The following is a 25,643-nucleotide window of genomic DNA, read 5'->3' as shown; positions in this document are numbered from 1 at the left end:
CAAGGCTTTATGATGGCCACTCCAATACCTTGACTTTGCCCTTAAGCCATTTTGCCACAACTTTGGAAGTATGCTTGGGGTCATTGTCCATTTGGAAGACCCATTTGCGACCAAGCTATGACTTCCTGACTGATGTCTTGAGATGTTACTTCAATATATCCCCATAATTTTCTTTCCTCATGATGCCATCTATTTTGTGAAGTGCACCAGTCCCTCCTGCAGCAAAGCACCCCCACCACATGATGCTGCCACCCTCGTGCTTCACGGTTGGGATGGTGTTCTTCAGCTTGCAAGCCTCCCCCTTTTTCCTCCAAACATAACAATGGTCATTATGGCCAAACAGTTTTATTTTTGATTCATCAGACCGGAGGACATTTCTCCAAAAAGCATGATCTTTGTCCCCATGTGCAGTTGCAAACTGTATTCTGGCTTTTTGATGGTGGTTTTGGAGCAGTGGCTTCTTCCTTGCTGAGCGGCCTTTCAGGTTATGTCGGTATTGGACTCGTTTTACTGTGGATATACATACATACTTTTGTTACTGTTTCCTCCAGCATCTTCACAAGATCCTTTGCTGTTGTTCTGGGATTGATTTGCACTTTTTGCAACAAAATACGTTCATCTCTAGGAGACAGAACCGGTCTCCTTCCTGAGCTGTATGATGGCTGCGTGGTCCCATGGTGTTTATACTTGCGTTTGGAGATTGCTCCCAAGGATGAACCAGACTTGTGGAGGTCTACAAAACATTTTTTTCTGAGGTCTTTGTTGATTTCTTTTGATTTTCCCATTATGACAAGCAAAGAGGCACTGAGTTTGAAGGTAGGCCTTGAAATACATCCACAGGTCTGTCTGTAAACAATTGTTGGGAAAATGACTTGTCATGCACAATGTAGATGTCCTAACTGACTTGCCAAAACTATAGTTTGTTGAAAATAAATGTTAAGTGGTTGAAAAACGAATGTTAATGTCTCCAACCTAAGTATATGTAAACTTCCGACTAACTGTATATCGCACAATTTTATTTGGTTTTGTCTAACAATTCACACAGGTGATCTCAGGGCCGTTGCATCATGGTTTAAGGCTGTAACGTAACAAAATGTCAAAAAGTAAAGGTCTGAATAGCTTCCAAATGCTGTTAAAATCAAACTTTTTTTTTTTTTAAGTCACCATTGGCCTCATGGATAATTCTGTGTTTTGAAATTCATCGCTCGACTGAGGGACCTTGCAGATAATTGTATGTTTTGGGTACAGAGATGAGGTAGTCATTCAAAAATCATGCTAAACACTTTTTGCACACAGTCATGTTTTCTCCTGAACTTATTTATGCCATAACAAAGGAGTTGAATACTTATTTACTCAGTACATTGTTTTCCATTTTTTATTAATTTGTAAAAATGTCTAGAAACATTATTCCGCTTTGATATTATAGGGTTTTGTGTGTAGGCCAGTGACACAAAATCTACATTTTAAATTCAGGTTGTAACACCACCAAATGTGCAAAAAGTCAAGGGATGTGATTTCTTTCTGAAAGCACTGTATATATTTATTATAAGCCGGGACCAGCGGTCCGTATTGACCCCGTTCTGGTTCTGGACCGCATGTTCAGTATGGCTGTTCTAGTGAGTGTTACAGTGAGTTCATTGTCAGCCATCTGTTTGTTTAAGCCCGCTCTGCGGTCTTCAAACTAAATCTCCAGTCATAATAAAATGCTCCTGCCCAATCTTTCAAAGAGGGATTTCCAAGAAGCATTATGACCCTGCAAATTGGTTTCATGCTGAAAATGATCTCACTCACATGGGAGATGTTGTGATTTTTGTGGGGGCTAGTCAGGAGAGCAAATTGAGTCAGATAAGGAGAGCATCTCTTAGCTTCCTACAGTCTCTAATTTACTGCTTTTGTCTGACTGTAATCTGGGCCTGGCCCACCAGATGGGTTTGATTTGAGTATATTATGTGTGTGTGTGTGTGTGTGTGTGTGTGTGTGTGTGTGTGTGTGTGTGTGTGTGTGTGTGTGTGTGTGTGTGTGTGTGTGTGTGTATATATAGGCCTATTTGCTTGCACATACATTTTCTAATTTCCCTGCAGCTATATTTATCAGGGGCTGCATCCAGGTTTTTATCATTTTTTCCCTCTGTGTGTGTTTGCTGTGGGTGTCTGGTCAGTGATTAACAGCAGGTAGAGCTCTCTATCCCCACTGTATATCTGCCTGTTCTCAGAAAAGGCTTACTTGAGCTGGCCCATATGCTGAAAAATGCCTACATCATCCACCCAGAGTTAAGATCATATACCCAGGTTGTAGCCTGGCAGCCAGCAGCCAGCTGTGTGAATGTGTTTGTGACCCTGTGTGCCTCTGTACCTGCTCAGTGATGGACTTCAGGTAGAGCTGTATTTATCGCAGTTTGTATATCTGGCCAGCATTTGAGCCAACACTGAGCTAAGTTCGGCCATACGCCCAGAAAGCCAATGTTACGCCCAGAACTCAACCCATACTCTTAGGGCTCAGTTTAATTCTCCAGAACCCACTCCATATGCTCAGACACGCATGCAAGCAGTAGGTTATAGCCAGTCCAGCTGTCCCAGAGGCACTGAGAGGAATGTGTGATCTCACTGCTTCAGTCTTTCCTGCCAGGTATGAACCCACTATACCACAGCCGGCCCATTTAGTCAGACCGTTTACTCATTCGCCAGGCATTTAGGGAATTAGATGCACCATTGGCCACCGCATTGCTAATTTTGCGTTTTTCTGATAATTTGAGATGTGAAATGTCTGCCCGGCCTACTGTGAGTTTAGCTTCTGCCTAATTCAGAAATCACAGTACCAGCACTGCTTCCAACCAACTCCACATGCTGTGATAATTGGACACAATTATTGTTTTTTTTTTCACTTAACGTTAACCACCCCTCCCGGCGCTACTTGGTACATACCGTCTGAGGTGAGCGTGCCCTGCGGTGGCGGCGGATTGAGTGCAAATGGGGAGGCAGTGGGGGAGTCCATGCGTGACCCCCGTGGGAAGGCTCGGTTGGTATGGTCCCTCTGTATCTCGTTGGTAAAGCGGCTGTTGACGGGGATACTCTCTGGCACCACCTGGACCAGCGGGGGGACCACAGGTAGTTCACTATGCCCCAGGGTCCGCAGACACTGCTCCTCCAACGCAGCGATCAGCACCGACTGGTTATTCACCAACCCTGCCATCAATGCGAAACGCCCCTCCAGCTCCTGGTGGCAGAAAGAGAAGGTAACAAAAGGCCACAAATCACTTAATTTAGTTATAGAATATCTAAATATCCTCAAACTATATCAAATTATTGTTTGCTGGTGTTTTTAAAGCTTCTGTATTATGGCACTATTGATTTGCTTCTAACACGCTTCGTTTTGATTCATACATGAAAGTAGCGTTAAGCACATTGCTTTCTAGTTCCACCTTGATGTTCTAACCTTGTAGCGTGAAGCCAGTCTCAGCATCTCTGAGGTGACATTGAGAACCCGGGTCTCCAGCTGGGCCAGCTCCAGGGAGTTGTCCCTCTTCCTGATGATCTCGTGCAGCAGCTGCATGTAAAGCTGGGTCACCCTGGAGTTCATGTTCCTGCTCTCTTTCCTCAGCAGCTTCATCTCGTTCACCATGTTGCCGTCCACGTCTACCACCAGCTGCATGGTCTCAATCTCCCGTCTCTGCTTGGACAGCACCTCTCTCACGTCAGCTATGTCGATCCGCGTCACACGCTCTTTGTCCGGCTCTGGGCCCGTGGCGCTGGCACAGACGGGGCCTGATGATGGACGTTAGAATCATTCAAAGTCACGAAACAAGACCGGACCAAAAAATAAATGACCGTCTTCACAGTAGACAAAACACTGACCTGTGATCTTCTGCTCGGGAATGAGGAAGGTGTAGGAGCACTTCTTGACATCATCAGCAGGAGCCCGTTTGGCCCTGAGCATGGGATGGTCCCTGGGCTGGTCCTTGGTCTCTCTGGCCTGTCTGGAACCGCTGCACTGGCTCAGCCCCCAGACAGAGAGGCAGAGCAGGCCACACAGGCTCCACGACACCCCCCGTCTCACCCCAACCACACCCTGCATGGTCTTCTTCTACTGGCTAGCTGGATGCCTCTTGGACTTCCTCTATGCTTCCCTGCAATGGATGAAGAAACAGGAGTTAGTGTGAAGAGTTAACTTTTCCAAACAATGAAAAATGCAATTGTTGACGACAATATACCAGGTGTGCTAGTCCTGTATATTATATCCCTAAAAAGGAAAATGGTTTTGAGGCAGATTCATAACAACAAAGCAAGACGTGTTTTCTAATACCCAGAGGCGCAACATTCCAAGACTTCCGGGAACATTTTCGAAACAGACCAAGCAGACCAGGCCAGAGTTTGAGAAGTGAAACATTCTTCCTTTCTTGTTCATTTTCTCAATCTAAAGGCACAACCTTGATTCTAATAAGTAGTTGAAAATGTTATTACCCCAACCTCAAGAAAGTGAGAAACTAACACGTTTTCATTTTCATCCAAAAACAACTTCTATCGAAGGAGTGGCTTTGATTTGACGGCCTGCACATGCGCAGTTCGGCACGAGACGACTGTTCGACCTGATGATGTGTTTCTGCGCATGAGCTTAGCTAGCCAACGTCGCCATGACATCGCCTACAAATGTGATCAGCCATTTCGATTGGAGTGGCAGTTTCTGCTTACCTTCATACTGCAACCAAAGACCATAAAGTATGTTGCCAGCGTTGCACAATTAAATAGCATGTTTACAGATAATAATTACTAGCAAACAGTCTTTGTCAGAAGTAGTAGTCAAGCTCACTAATAATGGACATTTTACAGTAGCCAGTTTACAACACGAACACCAGGGGAGTTTCCCTCTTGGCGAGGGTTAGAGATTATGTGATTGCCTTGCTGGAAATGGAGTTGTAGAAAATGTCAATGATCTCCAAGGCAGTGAATTAGTCATGCGGCAGAATAATTCCCAATAACAGACGCTTGAGCACCAGAGCCAAACGTTTAGTTGGGAACAATACAAATACACAGGGATTGTGCAATCTGATGGTCTAGGAGGTTTACAACCAAGCAGCAGTAGGGCTAGCTGGTGTCCCAAGAAGCTGGGAAACTAATTGCTGTCCAGTCATTCTGCAGAAGTAGGTCTGGAAGTCTGTTCTCTGTCAGAGCTGCCATAGCCTATGCAATCTCCAGGAAGCGCTAACATCCGGTTTTCAGGGATACAGTATTTTCAACCTAGCTTCCGTTTCCCCTGAAAACCAGAAGTGGGAACTTCGCTCAGGCGTCTTTCTCCACCTGCTACGTTATTTTAGAGCTTCCATTGAAACCACCATTTCGCTCCTGTTCTATTGGTTTTCATATCAACTTTCTTTTGTTGAGCCAAAGGCACAATGTTAGTCACATTAGCAACCCATCCTAGTTGTTGCATCTTTACTCACCTAATGCATGTGGGTCCGTTAAATTCCTCAAATGGTCGGTGAATGAGAATCTTTCTGGTCATGTTGTCCGGCGCCACATTTTACTAACGGAAACCCAGACACACTCACGCACGCAGGTATGCTAAGTAGAAAATGTTATTTACCTCTTGAGGTGTCTGTTACTCCCTCTGCCAGGGCTCTAAATTAACATTTTTCATTGGTTTCACTTAGTTAGGAGTACCACATGAAATTTAGGAGCAAAAATAATAATGTAATTGATTGAGAGACAGCCTAAATTAAGTTTAGCTACCCTTTGAAGCACCTGTTGTGCCCTAGAAACTAATATCTAATTAAACATTAGTTTAAACATTAGTTTATTATAAAGGCAAAAATGTTGATACGAATACCTGTCATTGAAATTACAAAGTAATTTACTAAAAATCTGCACTCACTTGGTTCTCTAGGGCGTTCTGAAACAAAGGTACAGCGAAGCCTTATCATTACAACAATTATTCTTTCATTGTAGCACAGTGCTCCCAAATAAAATTTGAACAGCAAAATATTTACTTGCATATATGCTACCACGTTGGTCTCACTTTTGAGCCCTGCTCTCCGCCCACCACCACTCCCCCCTTTTGCCCCAGTGCCCTGGCCCTGCTCTGATTCCTGTAACCTCTCTCTGACCCCTACTGTTGTGTTTGTCCCTCTGCAGGTGCCTGACATGTCTGCTTCTCATCACTATCTCACACGACGCACACACACACACACACACTACCTAAATGCTGCTCCACTTTACACCCTGGGTTTTCACTACCTAAAACCCCCACCCTTAAACTGACGCCCTGTGTGGCTCCTGTAATGCCGTTGTTGCTCCTCAGGACTCGAGTCAACTCTGTCAGTTCGATTAGTAGTGTGGATACTGTGTGCCAGAGTGTGTGTGTGTGTGTGCTAGCCGAGCCAATACGCTGTGAAAAGTGTGTAGTCCGTTCTTCATTTCTCTGGCAGTGTGTTAATTTGACAGCAGACACCCCTGACAACGTAACCAGGTCCTCTATCCTCACTGACCTGTTAATGGCTTTAACAGCTCCTTCGAGCTCTGTCTCCACACAGACACACTGCTCTCCTGAAGGCAGTTACTTTTCCAGCTCCTTCATCCATGTCCATACTGCTCCATTATCAGGCTCCTTTTGAGACAGACAAACCAATCCACACTGAACAGCACACATACCTATCACTGTCATTACATTATTTATTTCTCTGACTCTCTCCCCCTCTTTCTTTCTATGTATGTACACCACAGAAGTAGAGCATTCTGACCAGACCTGTCAGTGGCCTGTACTCTGTGTCGGTACACTGTGTCTTAACGCCTAGTGAAGGCCTACAGGAAGAGCACGTCTGTAGCGGGGGGCAGAATGTAGATTGAACCAGCTCTCTACTGAGTCAGTCCATCTCAGATTAGGTCCCAAATGGCAACCTATTCCCTATTTAGTGCACACATTTTGACCAGGGCGCATAGTGCTCTAGGGTGACCATTTGGGACACAGACAGAGACTGGTGGAGGTTGGAAAGGTTAGTGTAGAGAGAAGATGAAGAAGAGACGTGTCTCTTTCAGTTAGACGTCAAAGCCAGATGAAAGCCCCGACCAGTCAGATCAACCTGAGCCGACTAAACCAAAACAACTCCGAACTGCCCAGAACACCCAGAGCCTCACAGGGGGGAGGGGGGAGGCAGGCAAACAGAGGTAAAAGCTGACCGTTAGATGCAGAGTTGGAACTGGAGAAAGTGGGTCATACACTTCTCATCTCCCTGGCTGTCTCTCCATAAAGGGGAATGGGGATACCTAGTCAGTTGTACAACTGGATGCATTCATCTGAAATGTCTTCTGCGTTTGACCCAACACCTCTGAAGCAGGACTACGCCTCAACAACCACTTATAGTACTGATGCAACACTGTTCTACCTCTTTCTTCTGGCTTTCTCTCCCTTTATCCCCAACCTGTCTGCTCCTCCCTCACTCTATGGGTCAGTATTGAGGCTGTAGTAGTTAATGGGTGGTGGCAATAGTGAGGGGAGATGAACAGACCTTAGAAAAGCGCAAAACACAGCTAGTTAGAAATCACAACCTTTCCTTTTCTCCCCCTTCTCAACTTGCTAGAAGCCTTTTTCTTTTTCCTTCAACCTCTCTAAATTCAATACAAATAAGTGTTTTTGGCTCCTGGTCCATAGCCAACGGCTCACGTATCCCCCTAACAGATGTCGCAACGTACAACCCCAGCCAAAGGAAAACTAGCCTGAGGAGTGTGATGGTGTGTGTGCACATGCACCCGTGTGTGTTGTAACTGTGCCTTTTGTGTTCTGGAACTGCCCTGGCCGGTCTCCCTCTTCCCAGTCTTACACGATGGAAACAGGGTGACCTCCGTCACTTTCCGCTGGCTGCTCACCTTACTAGAGGTTATTAATAGGCAGCTGACCTATGACTTTGGCCTGAAACCTCGGTCTCGCTTTTAGCCATATGCTCCCATTCACGTACACACACATGGACTGTTAATGGAGCATTCACGGGACAAGAGACACCATCTTACACCTCTCCCTTTCTCTCTGTTACGGTATTACTGTATAAATTATTGCCTCACCCCAGGGCCAATATAGGCCTACAGCCCAGGATTCAATAGCCCCCTCCACCAAGCTACCTCATCTATACTAGACAAATTACCACCCACTCCTCAACCTCCTGTGTGAAGCCTACCACTGTGTTACATGCTTCATGGCAGGCAGCTCTAGGATCAGTTTCCTGCCTCATTAGCCCTTCTAGTCTTATTTTGGCCAGTGTGGCTCCTAACAGGCCTGTGGGTTGGGGTTCTGGGAGTTTTGTCGCTTTGGATCTTAGAGATTTCTGCTGTGATGTAGTAAGCTGTTCACGGGCATGCCAACCCTGCCAGCTCCAGCAACCAATCACCCTAGACACAGCCCCAGCCCCACCCTGTGCTCTGATTAGGGTTGCGAAATTCAGAGAACGTTAAAGAAATTCCGGTTGGAAAATTCCCGGAATCAGAAGGGAATAACCAGAAAATCTGGAATCCTTTGACCAGGATTTCTGGAAAACCAGAGAATTAATTGAACGTTCCCGGAATTTTGCAACCCTAGCTCTGAGCCCCCCACTCAACACCTCTACCTCCTCTCCCCTTGGCATCTGATCTCCTACATTCCAGGGCTGCGTTGCGGTAGTCTGACATTTTGGGTCCAGTGCCAGATCGGCTGCAAAATATTTTTTACGATAGCCGGAGGCAAAGTCATTATTAATATTACATTATGTTGAGTGATTGTTTGAGCCGCCTTGGGTGTGTGCATTGCAGAGCCGTCTATTTAAGCTTCCTCATCTGCATGAGCAGTAAACACTGAACAACTTGGAAAACCCAGGTTCAGCTTAATTATTTGTGAAATAAATGAAAGCATCACCATCTCGCTACCAATCTATTTAGTTTCACTGTCTACTATTGTTATTTTTACTTTTCCGCAAACTGTCTGTTGCTTGATATGAGTAAGTTAACCCAAATGTGTCACGACACCTGTTGTCTGTAGCTTGTGAGGTGTGGAAACACTTTGCTTTTATGAATTTTGTCTTGCTGCTTTTTGCTCTGTCTGTATGCTACGTCTTGCTTGTCCTATGTTGCTATGTCTTGCTTGTTCTATGCTGCTATTGTCTATATTGTAATTGTTTTTAATAACCTGCCCAGGGACTGCGGTTGAAAATTAGCCGGCTGGCTAAAACCGGCACTTTTACTGAAACGTTGATTAATGTGCACTGTCCCTGTAAAAATAAAAATAAACTCAAACTCATTAGTTGGCTCCATTTCAGTAATTTAGCTATCCTAAATGCGGTGGTCAGTGGATAAACGAACTAGGAGTTGAACATATTTTAGTGAAAACTAACTAGTAGCCAGTTGTTGTCCATGGTGGAATAATATCTAACCAGCTGGTTAGAAGCCTATGTGACTGTCTATGTGCTCCCGAGTCGAGACATGGTTTATCTAACGTTAGCTAGTTAGCATTGTTACCTGAGCTTTTATAAGAAAATACTAGTTAACAAACCCTACTCGGCGACAAAGTCATTGGGTTGGGTGAATATTAGATAGCTGTCTTTTTAATTTTAAGATAACTGTCATTGAAGTTGGTGTTTACTACTGGTTTTCGATCCGAGGGGAGAGATTGTACGCCATTGTTTTGGTTAAGGCTCAGAGTGATCTCACAATCAAGAAGGCACAACGGATAATAATAACTTTGCCTCCGGCTATCCTATCAAAGGAAATTTCGCAGACTGGCTGTGAGTAGAGAAGGGATTAGGGTGCAACCACACCACACTGTTCGTAAATCTGTGGTAAGTGAAATCACAGCAACCTCAGCCAGAGAGGAAATGGCAGAAGCTGCGTTAACCACTCACTCTAAAAATCATGAATGAGAAGGATTGTTTAAAGATCTGCAGTCCTCACTGCTACTACCAACAGGATCAGCCTTCTGGCTCTTGCCACACTAGTCTCACAGGATTTATAGACCAGGGTTAAAGTTGATTATAAACTGGGTGGTTCGAGCCCTGAATGCTGATTTGGCTGACAGCTGTGGTATATCAGACCGTATACCATTGGACAAAACATTTATTTTTACAGCTCTAATTATGTTGGTAACCAGTTTATAAAAGCAATAAGGCACATCAAGGGCTTGTGGTATATGGCCAATATACCATGGCTAAGGGCTGTGTTCAGGCACTCCGCGTTACATAGTGCGTAAGAACAGCCCTTAGACGTGGTATATTGGCCATATACCACACCACCTCGGGCCTTATTGCTTAACTAGAGGTTAAAGTGGCCAATATATCACATGGCGCCAGAGCCATATATAGAGATTTATTCAATGGGTGGGTCTAATCCTGATTGCCGATTTGGTTAAAACCGCATTCTAGCCAGTGTCTATTCCACAAGTTACCACCGGCTAAATCTAATGTTAAAATGCCTATTTACTCTGTTCCGTCTGACTGCGCAATCCACCGACTCATCAGCCCAGCCAGGCAATTTATTATCTCCATAATAAAAAGTATCTAAACATTATAGCACATTTTCTTTTAGAATAACATTTAGTTTTCAACAGCGGAGATTTGTGTAAACCTTGCCGTCTGTCTATACGATATTTGCAACATTGTTTCAATATTCAAATTCAATCTCCAGCGCTCCCATCGTAATGAACGTGTTGGGATGAGACACAGGTGGGCAGCTTTTCTCAGCCTGTCGAAATCATGAATTAGCATAATTTTTGTTTGTATATTTATACAAAGCACTATCAATAGAAAACAGGTCAAATTGAGCGTGCAGCTGGTTTGCAGTCTTTCCAGCTTCAGTTTTAAGTGATTGTGTTAGCTGTGTGCTGCTGCCTCTCAACAACAGTGTTCTTACAAGAGAGCACATTTTCTATGCCATGCGAAATCGCGCCTCATTAGCTTATTGTTACAGATGTATCAAAAATAAATGTCACTAGAAAACAGCTTATACAAATGTGAATAGAGCTATTGTTGTTATTTTGGCTGCACTGTTTGACATACTTCTAAGTTAGTTGGCTAGCTAGCTAGTAAGGGATAAGAACGTTGCCAGCCGGTATGGCAATGGAACATTTAGAACGAATGACTGGGTCGCGTCCATAGATACAGACAAAAAAGACTGAATGACGGGGTCGCGTCTCTGGCAACCGAACCAATAGAACGAGTGACCAGCTGGCTTGGGTAGCAACCTTAGATTTTTGTCAGAACTATATCTCGTGGAAGGATGAAATAATATGAATAAATTCATCAAAATAACGTTTTAAATGAAAATATGTCAATCATTATTTGAATATGCACGTTTGTCTTTTGGTTTGGTTGCCAGAGGCGTGACTCAGACTTTTTGTTCTGCCTCTATGGACGCGACCCAGTGATTCGTTCTAAATGTTCCATTGCCATGCTGGGTGACAATGTTCTTCTCCCTTCCTTGCTAGCTAACTATACCTGTGCCAATATATCCTCCAAACACCAGCTTCTCAGGCATTATCACTTAAATAACATTTATATACAGTACCATTCAAAAGTTTGGACACACCTACTCATTCAAGGGTTTTAATTTATTTGTACTATTTTCAAAATTGTAGAATAATAGTGAAGACCTCAGGACTATGAAATAACACATGGAATCATATAGTAAATAAATAAATACAAATTATATTTGAGGTTCTTTAAAGTAGCCATCCTTTGCCTTGGTGACAGCTTTGCACACTCTTAGCATTCTCTCAACCAGCTTCACCTGGAATGTTTTTCCCACATACGCTACCGGTCAAAAGTTTTAGAACACCTCCATTCCAGTTTTTATTGAAATTTGCACAGTTTAATGTCTTAATGTACTCTGAAATTAAAGCATAGCACAAATAAACAATTGGAGACAAAAATCATGTAATCGTTTTGTTTAACTAAATGTAATCTACATTTTTGACTCATCAGTAGCCACCTTTTACAGACATACCAGCCGAACACACTCGTTGCAGTCTTTCTACAATGGAAATCAAATATTGTTCGGAAAGTTCTTCCCAACACTGTTGTATAAGTTCTCAAAAATGTATTGCATTTGTACTTTGCCTTCATCCTTCTTCCCAGTTCATCCCAAACCAGCTCGATGGGGTTTAAGTCTGGAGACTGCTGGCCATTCAATGATTTGAAGCCTACCGTCTTGTTCTTTTCTTCTAAGGTACTTCTGACATAGCCTGGAGGTATGTTTGGCCGTCATTATCTTGCTGTAGGGTGAACCCCTGACCAACTAGGTGTACACCAGAGGGTTTTGCCTGGCGCTGCAAAATGCTGTGGTAGCCATTATGGTTCAGGGTGCCACTCACTCTGTGCAATTCGCTGACTCTGGATCCATGTTTGACAGTTGGTGTCACACACTGAGGAACCATCCTTTCTCCTACTCGACGGCGTACGTAAACCCTGCACGATGAAACGAAGATTTCAATTAATTGGTCCATAAGACCTTCTTCCAGTCTTCAGTAGCCCACCTGCCGGGCTTCAAGGCCCAAGGCAAGCCTCTTTTTCATATTTTACCATCTTAGCAATTGCTTTCTTACTGCCACTCAACCTGTCAAACCTGCAGCTCTCGAAGTCTTCTCTTCACAGTTGAAACGAAGACTTGCTGACTTTGTGTGTTAAGCTGTGCTTGAAGCTGTTGTCCTGTGAGCCGCCTATCACGCAAGCTGTTAAGTCTCAGAAACTTGTCTTCTGATTCTGTTGTGGTTTTGGGTCTGCCAGACCTCTTGTCAGAGTTTCATCCAGTTTCAAAGTGCCTTTTGATGGTGTAGGAAACTACTCACTGACACCTTGGCTTTCTTTGCAATTTCTCTAAAGGAAAGACCTACATTGTTAAGGGTTATAATGGTCTGTCTTCCTTTGTTAATTGCCTTTTTCTCACCATTATGATAGCAATATACTACTTTCTGCAGTACAATACTGTCCACATAATGCTTAAAAGGGTGTAGTAACGGTCTGTTCCAACTGCTTTTATACAGACAGAGGGTTTGTAACTAATCAACAAAAGTTGGGAAACCTGTAGGAATTGTTAGCATAAACTTTCAAGGCTTAATTTACTTCCATTGCTGCAGAAAAGCTGTAAATTGTTAACCCATTACTTGTTCCCTGTGTGTGTGTGTGTGTGTGTGTGTGTGTGTGTGTGTGTGTGTGTGTGACCAAAAACTGAAAAGCAATGTACATTTCAGAGTTATTTACTGGACTTGAGCTGCTTAAATTTCAATAAAAACTGGAAAAATAGGGGTGTTCTAAAGCTTTTGACAGGTAGTGTATGCTGAGCACTTGTTGGCTGCTTTTCCTTTGCTCTGCGGTCCAACTCCTCACAAACCAGCTCAATTGGTTTGAGGCCGGGTGATTGTGGAGGCCAGATCATCTGATGCAGCACTCCATCACTCTCCTTGATCAAATATTCCATACACAGCCTAGAGGTGTGTTTTGGGTCATTATCCTTTTGAAAAACAAATGATAGTCCCACTAAGTGCAAACCAGATGGGATGGCGTATTGCTGCAGAATGCTGTGGGAGCCATGCTGGTTAAGTGTGCCTTGAATTCTAAATAAATCAATGACAGTGTCACCAGCAAAGCACCACCTCCATGCTTCACAGTGGAAACCACACATGTGGCAGTCATCTGTTCACCTACTCTACGTCTCACAAAGAAATGTCGGTTGGAACCAAAAATCTCAAATTTGGACTCATCAGACCAAAGGATTTCCACCTGTCTAATGTCCATTGCTCGTGTTTCTTCGCCCAAGCAAGTCTCTTCTTCTTGGTGTCCTTTTGTAGTGTTTTTTTTTTTTTGCAGCAGCAGCAGCAATTCGACCATGAAGGCCTGATTCACGCAGTCTCCTCTGAACATTTCATGTTGAGATGTGTCTGTTAATTGAACTCTGTGAAGCATTTAACTCTAATGAACTTATCCTCTGCATCAGAGGTAACTCTGGGTCTTCCTTTCCTGTGGCGGTTCTCAAAAGAGCCAGTTTCATCATAGCTCTTTAATGGTTTTTGCGACTGAAATTTTCCAGATTGACTGACCTTAATGTCTTAAAGTAATCAACTGTCATTTCTCTTTGCTTATTTGAGCTGTTCTTGCCATAATATGGACTTGGTCTCTTACCAAATAGAACTATTTTCTGTATACCACGCCTACCTTGTCAGAACACAACTGATTTGCTCAAACTCATTAAGAAGGAAAGAAATTCCACAAATTAACTTTTAACAGGGCACACCTGTTAATTAATATGCATTCCAGGTGACTACCTCACTAAGCTGGTTGAGAGAATGCCAAGAGTGTGCAAAGCTGTCAAGGCAAAGGGTGGCTACTTTGAAGAATCTGAAATATAAAAAATATATTTTGATTTGTTTACACTTTTTTGATTCCATGTGGGTTATTTCATAGTGTTGATGTCTTCACTATTATTCTACAATGTAGAAAATAGTACAAATAAAGAAAAAAACCTTTATGTCCGATATGTCCAAACTTTTAAATGGTACTGTATATGGCTGGATGGTGTCACTCTTCCATTCATTTTTATTAAAGCCTGCAGATTTGGGTACGGATCGTGTCTGTCTCTAGTCTGATGGATGGCAGAACCAGGAAGAGAAGGGGCATATTTGAAAAATATTGATATATTTTTATAGCCAATGTATTTCCCAGCCTCGCGGCTCCAGCTTCCAACTTCCCATCTAGCCTTCAGCCTTTCCCTGTCTGATTTCAAACCCCCCCAAAAACACAACAGATACTCTACATCATTAGAAATAACAGCAGGAGGAGGAAAAAATATAGGGATCAGAAGAGGACAGGATGCTTTAGAAGCACATCTGTAAAAAACTCTACTACAAACTTGGTCCTGTCAGGACCCTACTGTTCACACACACTGTCTCATAAAAACACAGCCTTTCCCAAACATAAATATGATCTGCTCTCGTTTGCTCTGTCGTTGGCTCTCTGTCGTTTGCTCTCTCTTTGTCTCTCTCTCTCACTCTGTCTCACACACACCCCTGAAACATGTTAGCAATTAATCTGAACCCAGGCAACAGCCCAGGCAACCTCCACATGCTAGACACCCTGTCATACTAACTGATAGAAACAGCGATGAAGGAGGAGATGTGGAGGATGGGGGGAAGTGAGGTTATAGAGGGGGAAGAGAATGAGGAGTAGAGAGGGAGAAAATGTCCTTGTGAAAGAGTCCGTCTAAACTCTAATTGGTCCTGGAGCCGGTCTGTAGGATGAAGAAGAGGAAAACCGAGGGAACTAGAGGAAGGGAGCCACAAGGACATGTGTCTGGGCCTTTGGTTTGATCTCCCAAACCCCAAAAGCCTTCTTACAGAGACCTTCCACAGCCCAACACCACACTGGAGTCAATGTTTTGGTTCTTCCACTGTGTGTTTTGACTGGAACCCTAGAGGAGTTTCAGGTCAGAAGTCAAATGTGGGGTTTGCAGAGTAGTAGGGTGTGGTCCCACTCTGCCTTCACCCCACCCCATAATCAATTACTCTTTGTGGGGCATAAGCCCGAGCAGGTCTCTCTCATAGATACACACCCAAAGCTCCCTTGTGGGCTTCTCTGTGTTTGTGTATATGTCGTTGAGTGCTGACTGCTGTGTCTAGGGTTAGCTTGGGTTCATTCAAGGCCTCCCTTACTCTTTCCATCACACACACTCACTCCCAAGATAACAAGGTGTGTGTGTGACCCTCCAGTACCTATAGGGTGGATAATGCCGTGTGTTTTATGTTGGAGCGGAACCGTTAATCCTCTGGTGTTGTTATTTTTTACTGCTCTGTCAGTCACCATGCTACTAAAAACCTCTGCACATATGTTACCTATTAGACACACACACAGTGTCCTCTGACTCTTGGTTGTGTGTGTGTGTGTGTGTGTGCCTGTGTCTTGCCTCCCGCTGTCCTCTCCCTTCTCGCTTCCTCTTTCCTTTCCTACCAGAGTAGTTCTGACTCATTGCTGTCTGATTCGTCATTAACACATAACAGATCCATGTATGAGCTCTGTATATCCCCCCTCTGTTTTTTCCCCATTGGTGCAGGTAACGGCTGACTTAAATTAATTGATTTGCTTAATAAAGTGTGTATTACTCCCTGTGTGACAGGCAGGCTCAGTGGAGTATGTGTTGTAGCTGTGGTATTGTGGTCAGAGCGAGAGTTGCAAACTGTGTTTGTGGACTGACACCACAGTGTGTTTGAGTTTCTCAGGAATCCCATATGAATAGACCTACTCCTCAAATGTCTTAAGTTTTAAATCGTCTCCAAACCTGGATGTCAAGTCCTGTCAATTTTTTATTTTACCTTTATTTAACCAGGCAAGTCAGTTAAGAACAAATTCTTATTTTCAATGACGGCCTAGGAACAGTGGGTTAACTGCCTGTTCAGGGGCAGAACGACAGATTTGTACCTTGTCAGCTCGGGGATTTGAACTTGCAACCTTTCGGTTACTAGTCCAACACTCAAACCACTAGGCTACCCTGCCGCCAATGTGTGTTGCTGGGAAGCACAGGGTCTTCTGATGACGTTTGACTGGGAAAGTCCCTCTCCCTCCCTCCCGCTCTGTCGCTCTGTCTGTCAGATGATTTAGGGCCGTGATTTGCTCTTTGTTTTATCGCTTGTTGAGAAACACTCGTCCTCACGAAACATTTTCAGGACATTTAGTCCTGCCCTCATGTTTGCTTTAGCTGTTGTTAATACTGCCTATGTGAACTCTGGCTGTGCGCGCATGCGTATGTACGCGCGTTCCCTATCTCCAGTCCTACAGCATTAACAGATGTGCATCCTCAGTGAGCAGAGAGAGTTTTCCATGGATCTCACTGACAAGAGTAGAGCATGTATAAGTGAAAGCAGTTTAACATAATTGTGAGTGGCAATATGAGCGCTAGCAGACTGATACTATTAGTGTTCAAAGCCCCAGTGTCATGGTGAGGTTCAGAGATGCTGCATGACTGTGGTCGCTGTCTGGATGGAGGGTAGCATCGGCTGCAGCAGGATATGGTCAGAGTAGAATTACATTGTATTATCAGGGTTGTTTTTCTTCAAACAAGATGCCATGAATGGGATTTTCTATTCACTCAGAAACAACCCCAGTCACTCTTGATGAAGCCACAAAATGCAAGTGGGTACGTGTGCTTGTCATCTAGCCACACACTGTAGAGTCACTACCTCATTAGGTTGCGACTTATTTATTTAACCCTAATCTATCCTGGTTAATTTAACAACCATTTCTCATTCTGCACTATCGCCCCTCGGACAGGCAGAGAAGGTATTAGGAAACCCAAGCTTAGAGAAATAAACAGGACCATGGCTCTCTCTCTCTTTTCCTCCCTCTCCTCTTGAATAATAGAGTTATGGAAACAGTCCAGCTCGACAGGGAGTTACTCTAGTGAAAGACATGCACTTTATTTAACTAGTGGTAGTTTGAAAGGAAAAGTAGTAAAGTTTCAGTAGCCCAGTAAAGAGCCCAGCAGCAGTGAATGGACATTTACAATGAAGCAGGCTACCTGTTGCTGAGCAGCTGTGTGTGGCTAGCTCCCTTCTCTCCTTCGGTCCAACTTAAATCATGAGTGACATCCGAATACAGCCTGTCTGTCGCAGCCTCTTTGTCGGAGGCGTCCCTCGTACTCCCACTGTACACTATGTACAACCAGCCTCACAGCTGTTCAGATCTAGATCCCAGTCCTCTGGAGAAGCCCTCACAGAACATCCTAACCTTTCCTGCAGAGCTCTCCCAGCTGCTCACATAGCTACACAAGAGAGAGATCGGGGACAACAAACTCTGAGACATGCAGCTGCTTACCTTTTGTGTGTTTGTTTGTGAGAGAGTGTGTCCTGCAGATGTATGTGTGTGTCGTTAGTCAGGCAGTGCTCAGAGAGCCTCGTGCTCCGGTTCAGTTCCCTCCTCAAGCTCTGCTCATGTGCATATCTCCCATCTCACACAGGGGTTCATCTCTGGCTCTCTTACCCACTCTACTCCCTCTGTCCTGGGATCTCAACCGGTCCCCCTCCTAGAGAGCCAGAGGCCTTCTGTCTGCAGCCTGCTGCCCAGCAAAATCTCCTCTCTGTGGGCTCAGTGAGGCTGGGGTTAGGGGTTAGAGCTGGAGCTCTGTCTGGAGCATGGCTGAACTAGCGGCTACTTCAACACACTGAGCTCTGACGCCTGGTGCCTCAAGGTTTTCACAAAGGATTGGATGGAGACTGGAGGGAGGAAGAGGGTGTGGAAGAGGGAAGCTGTTTTTCCCCTCCCATTTCTCCCTTCGTCTTTTTTAGAACGTGCCAGCCCACCTCTGATGTCATTGGTCTGAAAAAGAGAGGGAGTATCAGAAGAACCTCCTTAAGTTTCACATCCTCCAGCACTCCTGCCCTGCTTTTTTAAGGAAAGAAAGAGGGAGAAAAAGTCAGTTGGAGAAACTTTCAACTTAACATTTTTTGGGGGGGTTGAACTCAGACAAGGAGGGTTTGTTTGGGGGTAAGGACAACACACACACATTCCCTTAAATGCACCATATATTCAAGTCCACGTCTGCCCCTGTAACCCCCATCCCATTAGTACCCCACAATTACCAGACAGCAGCTTCTCTCTGGCTAACTCCTCTGTGCTTAGACCCCTTCTGTGTACAAGTCCATAAGACTCCCTCCATTCCTCTCTCTTCTCTTCCCAGACATGTTCATGCTGTGCCACAGTTATACCGGTGTGGTGTACGGTTTACTGCATCAGCCTTTAAGGCCAATTCACGTGTGCATCAGATTCACGTGAAACAAACAACCAAACTGAGTGAAGAACAGAAATCTCAACTAGCAAGCAAGTCGCAGCAATGAAGAATGCGAAGGCCAAATCAAATTTATTAATATAGGACTTTGTACATCAGCTGATATCTCAAAGTGCTGTACAGAAACCCAGCCTAAAACCCCAAACAGCAAGCAATGCAGGTGTAGAAGCACGGTGGCTAGGAAAAACTCCCTAGAAAGGCCAAAACCTAGGAAGAAACCTAGAGAGGAACCAGGCTATGTGGGGTGGCCAGTCTTCCAAAACATTTTGCCAGAACTTTGTCGGAGCCTACGACCGCACGTAGTGGTACTTCATCGTCAAAACGAGACCCTGTCACACTGAACAAGCCAAGATGTCTGGCAATCGTTTGCAACCTAAGAATTTGCCTACAACATGGAAATTTGGTCTGCGACGGCAAAATTGTGGCAAGACAGCCAAATAAAATCGTACCGTCTGTGCAGGCCTTTAGACACATTGTAATATACACAGCTGTGTGTGTGTGTGTGTGTGTGTGGATCACACTGATTTGTAGAGAGATGGGAAGGAGAGGCCAGCTCTTCTCCCCTCTCCCTCCCTCTCTCACCTTTCCACACCCTCCTCTCCCTCTCCCCAACCATGTGAGATGTCCGAGAGAGAGAGAGCAGATGATTTGCATGTTTTGGAGAAAGGGATTTTTCTGGTTGCCAGACTGGTTGATAATATCCCACCAGATGGGGAGTTCTCTTCATGTCAGGCACACTTCCAGATAGAACACTGGAATGAGAAGAGGGGGATCAAGGGAGAGGAAAGGAGGAGGTATCTCTATTTATATATCACTCGCGCGCGCACACACACACACTTAAGTTGGAGTCATTAAAACTCATTTTTCAACCACTCCACGAATTTCTTGTTAACAAATTATAGTTTTGACAAGTCGGTTAGGACATCTACTTTGTGCATGACACGTAATTCTTCCAACAATTGTTTACAGACAGATTATTTCACTTAGAATTCACTGTATCACAATTCCAGTGGGTCAGAAGTTTACATGCACTAAGTTGACTGTGCCTTTAAACAGCTTGGAAAATTCCAGAAAATAATGTTATGACTTTAAAAGCTTCTGATAGGCTAATTGACATAATTTGAGTCAATTGGAGGTACCTGTGGATGTATTTCAAGGCCTACCTTCAAACTCAGTGCCTCTTTGCCTGACAGAATTTGGAAAATCAAAAGAAATCAGCCAAGACCTCCACAAGTCTGGTTCATCCTTGGGAGCAATTTCCAAACGCCTGAAGGTACCACGTTCATCTGTACAAACAATAGTATGCTGGTATAAACGCCATGGACCCACGTAGCCGTCATACCGCTCATGAAGGAGACATGTTCTGTCTCCTACAGATGAACGTACTTTGGTGCGAAAAGTGCAAATCAATCCCAGAACAACATCAAAGGACCTTGTGAAGATGCTGGAGGAAACGGGTACAAAAGTATCTAAATCCACAGTAAAATGAGTCCTATATCGACATAACTTGACGGCTGCTCAGCAAGGAAAAAGCCACTGCTCCAAACCCACCATTAAAAAGCCAGACAACAGTTTGCAACTGCAGATGGGGACAAATATTGTACTTTTTTAGAGAAATGTGCTCTGGTCTGATGAAACAAAAATAGAACTGTTTGGCCATAGTGACCATCGTTATGTTTGGAGGAGAAAGGGGGATGCTTGCAAGCCGAAGAACACATCCCAACTTTGAAGCACGGGGTTGGCAGCATCATGTTGTGGGGGTGCTTTGCTGCAGGAGGGACTGGTGCACTTCACAAAATAGATGGCAACATGAGGAAAGAAAATGATGTTGCTTCAATATATCCACATCTCAAGACATCAGTCAGGAAGTTAAAGCTTGGTCGCAAATGGGTCTTCCAAATGGACAATGACCCCAAGCATACTTCCAAAGTTGTGGCAAAATGGCTTAAGGACAAGAAAGTCAAGGTATTGGAGTGGCCATCACAAAGCCCTGACCTCAACATTTACATTTAAGTCATTTAGCAGACGCTCTTATCCAGAGCGACTTACAAATTGGATCCTATAGACAATTTGTGGGCAGAACTGAAAGTGTGTGCGAGCAAGGAGGCCTACAAACCTGACTCAGTTACACCAGCTCTGTCAGGAGGAATGGACCAAAATTCAACCAATTTATTGTGGGAAGCTTGTGGAAGGCAACCCAAAACGTTTGACCCAAGTTAAACAATTTTAGTCAATACTACCAAATACTAATTAAGTGTATGTAAACTTCTGACCCATTGGGAATGTGATGAAAGAAATAAAAGCTGAAATAAATCACTCTCTACTATTATTCTGACATTTCACATTCTTAAACTAAAGTGGTGATCCTAACTGACCTAAAACAGGGAATTTTTACTAGGATTAAATGTTAGGATATGTGAAAAAAATGGGTTTAAATGTACTTGGCTAAGGTGTATGTGAACTTCTGGCTTCAAGTATATGTGTATACATACATGCATACATACACACATACAGTGGGGCAAAAAAGTATTTAGTCAGCCACCAATTGTGCGAGTTCTCCCACTTAAAAAGATGAGGCCTGTAATTTTCATCATAGGTTCGCTTCAGCTATGACAGACAAAATGAGAGAAAAAAATCCAGAAAATCGCATTGTAGGATTTTAATGAATTTATTTGCAAATTATGGTGGAAAATAAGTATTTGGTCAATAACAAAAGTTTATCTCAATACTTTGTTATATACCCTTTGTTGGCAATGACAGAGGTCAAACGTTTTCTGTAAGTCTCACAAGGTTTTCACACACTGTTGCTGGTATTTTGGCCCATTCCTCCATGCAGCTCCTCTAGAGCAGTGATGTTTTGGGGCTGTTGCTGGGCAACATGGACTTTCAACTCCCTCCAAAGATTTTCTATGGGGTTGAGATCTGGAGACTGGTTAGGCCACTCCAGACCTTGAAATGCCACTCCTTCGTTGCCCGGGCGGTGTGTTTGGGATCATTGTCATGCTGAAAGACCCAGCCATGTTTCATCTTCAATGCCCTTGCTGATGGAAGGTTTTCACTCAAAATCTCACGATACATGGCCCCATTCATTCTTTCCTTTACACGGATCAGTCGTCCTGGTCCCTTTTCAGTTAAACAGCCCCAAAGCATGATGTTTCCACCCCCATGCTTCACAGTAGGTATGGTGTTCTTTGGATGCAACTCAGCATTCTTTGTCCTCCAAACACGACGAGTTGAGTTTTTACCAAAAAGTTCTATTTTGGTTTCATCTGACCATATGAAATTCTCCCAATCTTCTTCTGGATCATCCAAATGCTCTCTAGCAAACTTCAGATGGGCCTGGACATGTACTGGCTTAAGCAGGGGGACACGTCTGGCACTGCAGGATTTGAGTCCCTGGTGGCGTAGTGTGTTACTGATGGTAGGCTTTATTACTTTGGTCCCAGCTCTCTGCAGGTCATTCACTAGGTCCCCCCGTGTGGTTCTGGGATTTTTGCTCACCGTTCTTGTGATCATTTTGACCCCACGGGGTGAGATCTTGCGTGGAGCCCCAGATCGAGGGAGATTATCAGTGGTCTTGTATGTCTTCCATTTCCTAATAATTGCTCCCACAGTTGATTTCTTCAAACCAAGCTGCTTACCTATTGCAGATTCAGTCTTCCCAGCCTGGTGCAGATCTACAACTTTGTTTCTGGTGTCCTTTGACAGCTCTTTGGTCTTGGCCATAGTGGAGTTTGGAGTGTGACTGTTTGAGGTTTTGGACAGGTGTCTTTTATACTGATAACAAGTTCAAACACGTGCCATTAATACAGGTAACGAGTGGAGGACAGAGGAGCCTCTTAAAGAAGTTACAGGTCTGTGAGAGCCAGAAATCTTACTTGTTTGTAGGTGACCAAATACTTATTTTCCACCATAATTTGCATAAAAAACCCTACAATGTGATTTTCTGGATTTTTTTTCTCCATTCTGTCTGTCATAGTTGAAGTGTACCTATGATGAAAATTACAGGCCTCATCTTTTTAAGTGGGAGAACTTGCACAATTGGTGGCTGACTAAATACTTTTTTGCCCCACTGTATATACATACATACATACATGCATGCATGCATGCATGCATGCATGCATACACTTAGTAACTACATACACTTAGTAACTACATCCTGCTCATGTCTCCTATTTCTGACCTGCGTGTGTGTGTGTTCTGGGCACTGGGCAGGCTTTACTCTTGCATGACTAACTGCCGTCATCCGTCCGACACGCTATGAAATTACCAGCTGTTTCTCCATAACCATTTGTCTGTACTCCTTCTCTCTGTCCCGTTCTCTGTCGCTCCTTTTCTTCTTCCCTATATCTCTCTCTGGTTCTAATCAGAGTGATGGTATCTATGTATGATGTAGCCATTAGAGGCCTCCATGATAAGTGGTGCTGGCCCAGGACTAGTGTCTGCTGCTCTTGTGTTGTCAACACTGGTGGTTTGTAGTTGCACGGTTGCTTTTTACAACAACTTGGCTTCGTGTGTGTGTGTCAGAAGGAACACAACTCTTGTCATGATGGTGTGAGACATTGCCTTGCATCTGCTGCTGCTCTCATTACGAACATGAAAGTGAGGGAGGGAGAGAGATTTGGGTTTGGGGGGGTTGAAGGGGAAAGCTGGAGATAGAAAGCAGTAGAGAATGACAGAGGGGGAGGGAGAGCCAAGAGGACAGTGCGGGTATGGGAAAGGCATCAGAGAGGGAGAGGGAATACACTGAGTGTACAAAACATTAGGAACACCTTCCTTGGTTTGCCCTCAGAACTGCCTCAATTCGTCGGGCATGGACTCTATAAGGTGTCAAGCATTCCACAGGGATGCTGGCCCATGTTGACTCTAATGCTTCCTACAGCTGTGCGCTGGATGTCCTTTGCGTGGTGGAACGTGTGGAAAAACTAGCGGCGTTGCAGTTTTTGACACAAACCGGTGCACCTGGCACTTACTACCATACCCTTTTCAAAGGCACTTAAGTCTTCGGTCTTGCCCATTCACCCTCTGAATGGCACACAAACACAATCATGTCTCAATGTTTTAAAAAAACTTTCTCCTCCCCTTCATCTACATTGATTGGAGTGGATTTAACAGGTGACATCAATGTATGACTAACAGGATGATGGAAAATTGTGTTTTCTATTAGTGGTGTTTATGTGGTACACATTCCACTCATATCCATGTTATGTCTCGACTCCAGTATAATGTCTTTAGACTACTGTCAAACGATATGTGTGTGTAATCAGAATGTGTTTGTTGACTCAGGAATAGGGATCAGACAGTATGTGGTCTGGAATGTTTTCTTTGTTCCCTGGTGTTTTGAGTCACACCTCCAGACAGCTGGGCCTTAGCCCTCACTGTTCTTCCCGCTAAATGAGGATGAGAGATAGAGAGGTGAGATCGGTGTGTCTGCAGGAAACTAATGCAATCTTTTTCACTCAGTCAGCAGATTCTGTTCTCTGTTTGGGTTCACGTTTGTTTGTAAGAAAGATAATGCTGAAGTTCCCATGGCAATTTGTTAGTCTAGTATGTGTCCGTGTTCTAGGATTCTACTTAACCTATCACCTCTTGTGTTTTGAGTTTTTACACATGACAAGACCTTCACCATCTCTCTCTGTCTCTTACCCTCTCTCTGTGTAGGTATGTATCTGTCTGACCTGACGTATATAGACTCAGCGTATCCCTCTACTGGCAGCATCCTGGAGAATGAACAGAGATCCAACCTCATGAACAACATCCTGAGGATTATATCTGACCTGCAACGCTCCTGCACCTACGGTACACACACACACACAGACACACACACACACACCCCTCCCTGCTCTATACCTTAAGACATTGCTCTCCGTCTGTACAGATATACAAGTGTTGCCTCATGTCCAGAAGTATCTCAACTCAGTCATGTACATCGAGGAGCTACAGAAGTTTGTGGAGGATGACAACTACAAGTGAGTAGTGGCTCTAATGTAAATGGAGTTTGATTAGTTTGACCCTTTATTGGAAGTCATAATCAAGTGTGTGTTATGCGGGTTCCCATGTGTGGTGTTGTGTTCAGGTTGTCGTTGAAGATCGAGCCAGGCTCCAGCACCCCCCGCTCCACTGCCTCTAGAGAGGACCTTATCGGTTCGGATGCGTCTGCGTCTCCTCTGTGTGGTCGTAAGGGCCCCATTGCAGACGGAACCAAAGTCCCTCCCACACCCCCCTCCCCCCGGAACCTCCTCCCCTACGGACACAGGAAGTGTCACAGCCTGGGCTACAAGTGAGTCACCCACTACCGCAGGCCAACTTTAGCATCCATTACCACATAACATCTGAGTGCAGTGCTTCCAACTTCAGAATCTTCTGGATTCCAAGCCATAATCATCCCCATGTGCTCTTTTAGGGATTTAGCACATTTTACTGCATTGGTTCATTGGTTGTCATATGTTTTCTAATAGTTATTTTGTTTCTCTGTAGTTTTATTCATAAGATGAATACGGTAGAGTTTAAGAGCGCTACGTTCCCCAATGCTGGTTCTCGTCATCTATTGGACGACAGCGTCATGGAGAGCCACACCCCTACGAGAGGACAGGCCGAGAGCTCAACGCTCTCCAGTGGCATCTCACTGGGTTAGAAACACACACTCACACACACACACACACACAACTGTGTTTTTATTCCTGTCTTTTGACTTTGACAGTCTGTCTTTGTTTATCTGCAGGGAGCAGTGAGGGTTCAGAACTCAGTGAAGAGATGTCCTGGCCAGCCTTTGAGAGGTAAGTCTGAACGCACACACACACCATGATGTGTGAAGTTCTTTGAGCAAAGCTTAGCCCACAGGCAAGCAGCACTTACCTCCTTGTGAACGGCTGTTCT

At 44.3% G+C, this 25,643-nt stretch overlaps 2 protein-coding genes across 5 annotated transcripts in view; one reads left to right on the top strand and one right to left on the bottom strand.

Annotated features, from left to right (window-relative positions):
- Positions 1-18,206, bottom strand: part of angptl1a (angiopoietin-like 1a) — a 30,489-nt gene extending 12,283 nt beyond the window's left edge. Inside the window, exons 1-5 of one of the 4 annotated variants that reach the window (XM_064989509.1) lie at positions 17,798-18,206; positions 6,479-6,597; positions 3,852-4,123; positions 3,433-3,761; positions 2,922-3,213 (exon numbers count right to left, since the gene is read on the bottom strand). In XM_064989509.1, coding sequence (XP_064845581.1) covers positions 2,922-3,213; positions 3,433-3,761; positions 3,852-4,071 — 841 coding nt within the window. In that variant the 5' untranslated portion in view covers positions 4,072-4,123; positions 6,479-6,597; positions 17,798-18,206. Of the gene's footprint in view, positions 1-2,921; positions 3,214-3,432; positions 3,762-3,851; positions 4,124-6,478; positions 6,598-17,501; positions 17,739-17,797 lie in introns of those variants that run through there. The other 3 variants (XM_064989508.1, XM_064989510.1, XM_064989512.1) reach the window with 3 other exon arrangements.
- ralgps2 (Ral GEF with PH domain and SH3 binding motif 2) overlaps positions 1-25,643 on the top strand; it is a 99,315-nt gene that overhangs the window by 50,136 nt on the left and 23,536 nt on the right. Inside the window, exons 8-12 of the mRNA XM_064989513.1 lie at positions 24,429-24,566; positions 24,646-24,736; positions 24,844-25,047; positions 25,245-25,396; positions 25,489-25,543. Coding sequence (XP_064845585.1) covers positions 24,429-24,566; positions 24,646-24,736; positions 24,844-25,047; positions 25,245-25,396; positions 25,489-25,543 — 640 coding nt within the window. The remainder of the gene's footprint in view (positions 1-24,428; positions 24,567-24,645; positions 24,737-24,843; positions 25,048-25,244; positions 25,397-25,488; positions 25,544-25,643) is intronic.

This window comes from Oncorhynchus masou, chromosome 15 (assembly GCF_036934945.1).
Source record: "Oncorhynchus masou masou isolate Uvic2021 chromosome 15, UVic_Omas_1.1, whole genome shotgun sequence".
NCBI classification, from domain to species: Eukaryota; Metazoa; Chordata; class Actinopteri; order Salmoniformes; family Salmonidae; genus Oncorhynchus; species Oncorhynchus masou.
Note: the sequence above shows the minus strand (reverse complement) of the source record. Positions and strands in the feature narration are given on the sequence as shown.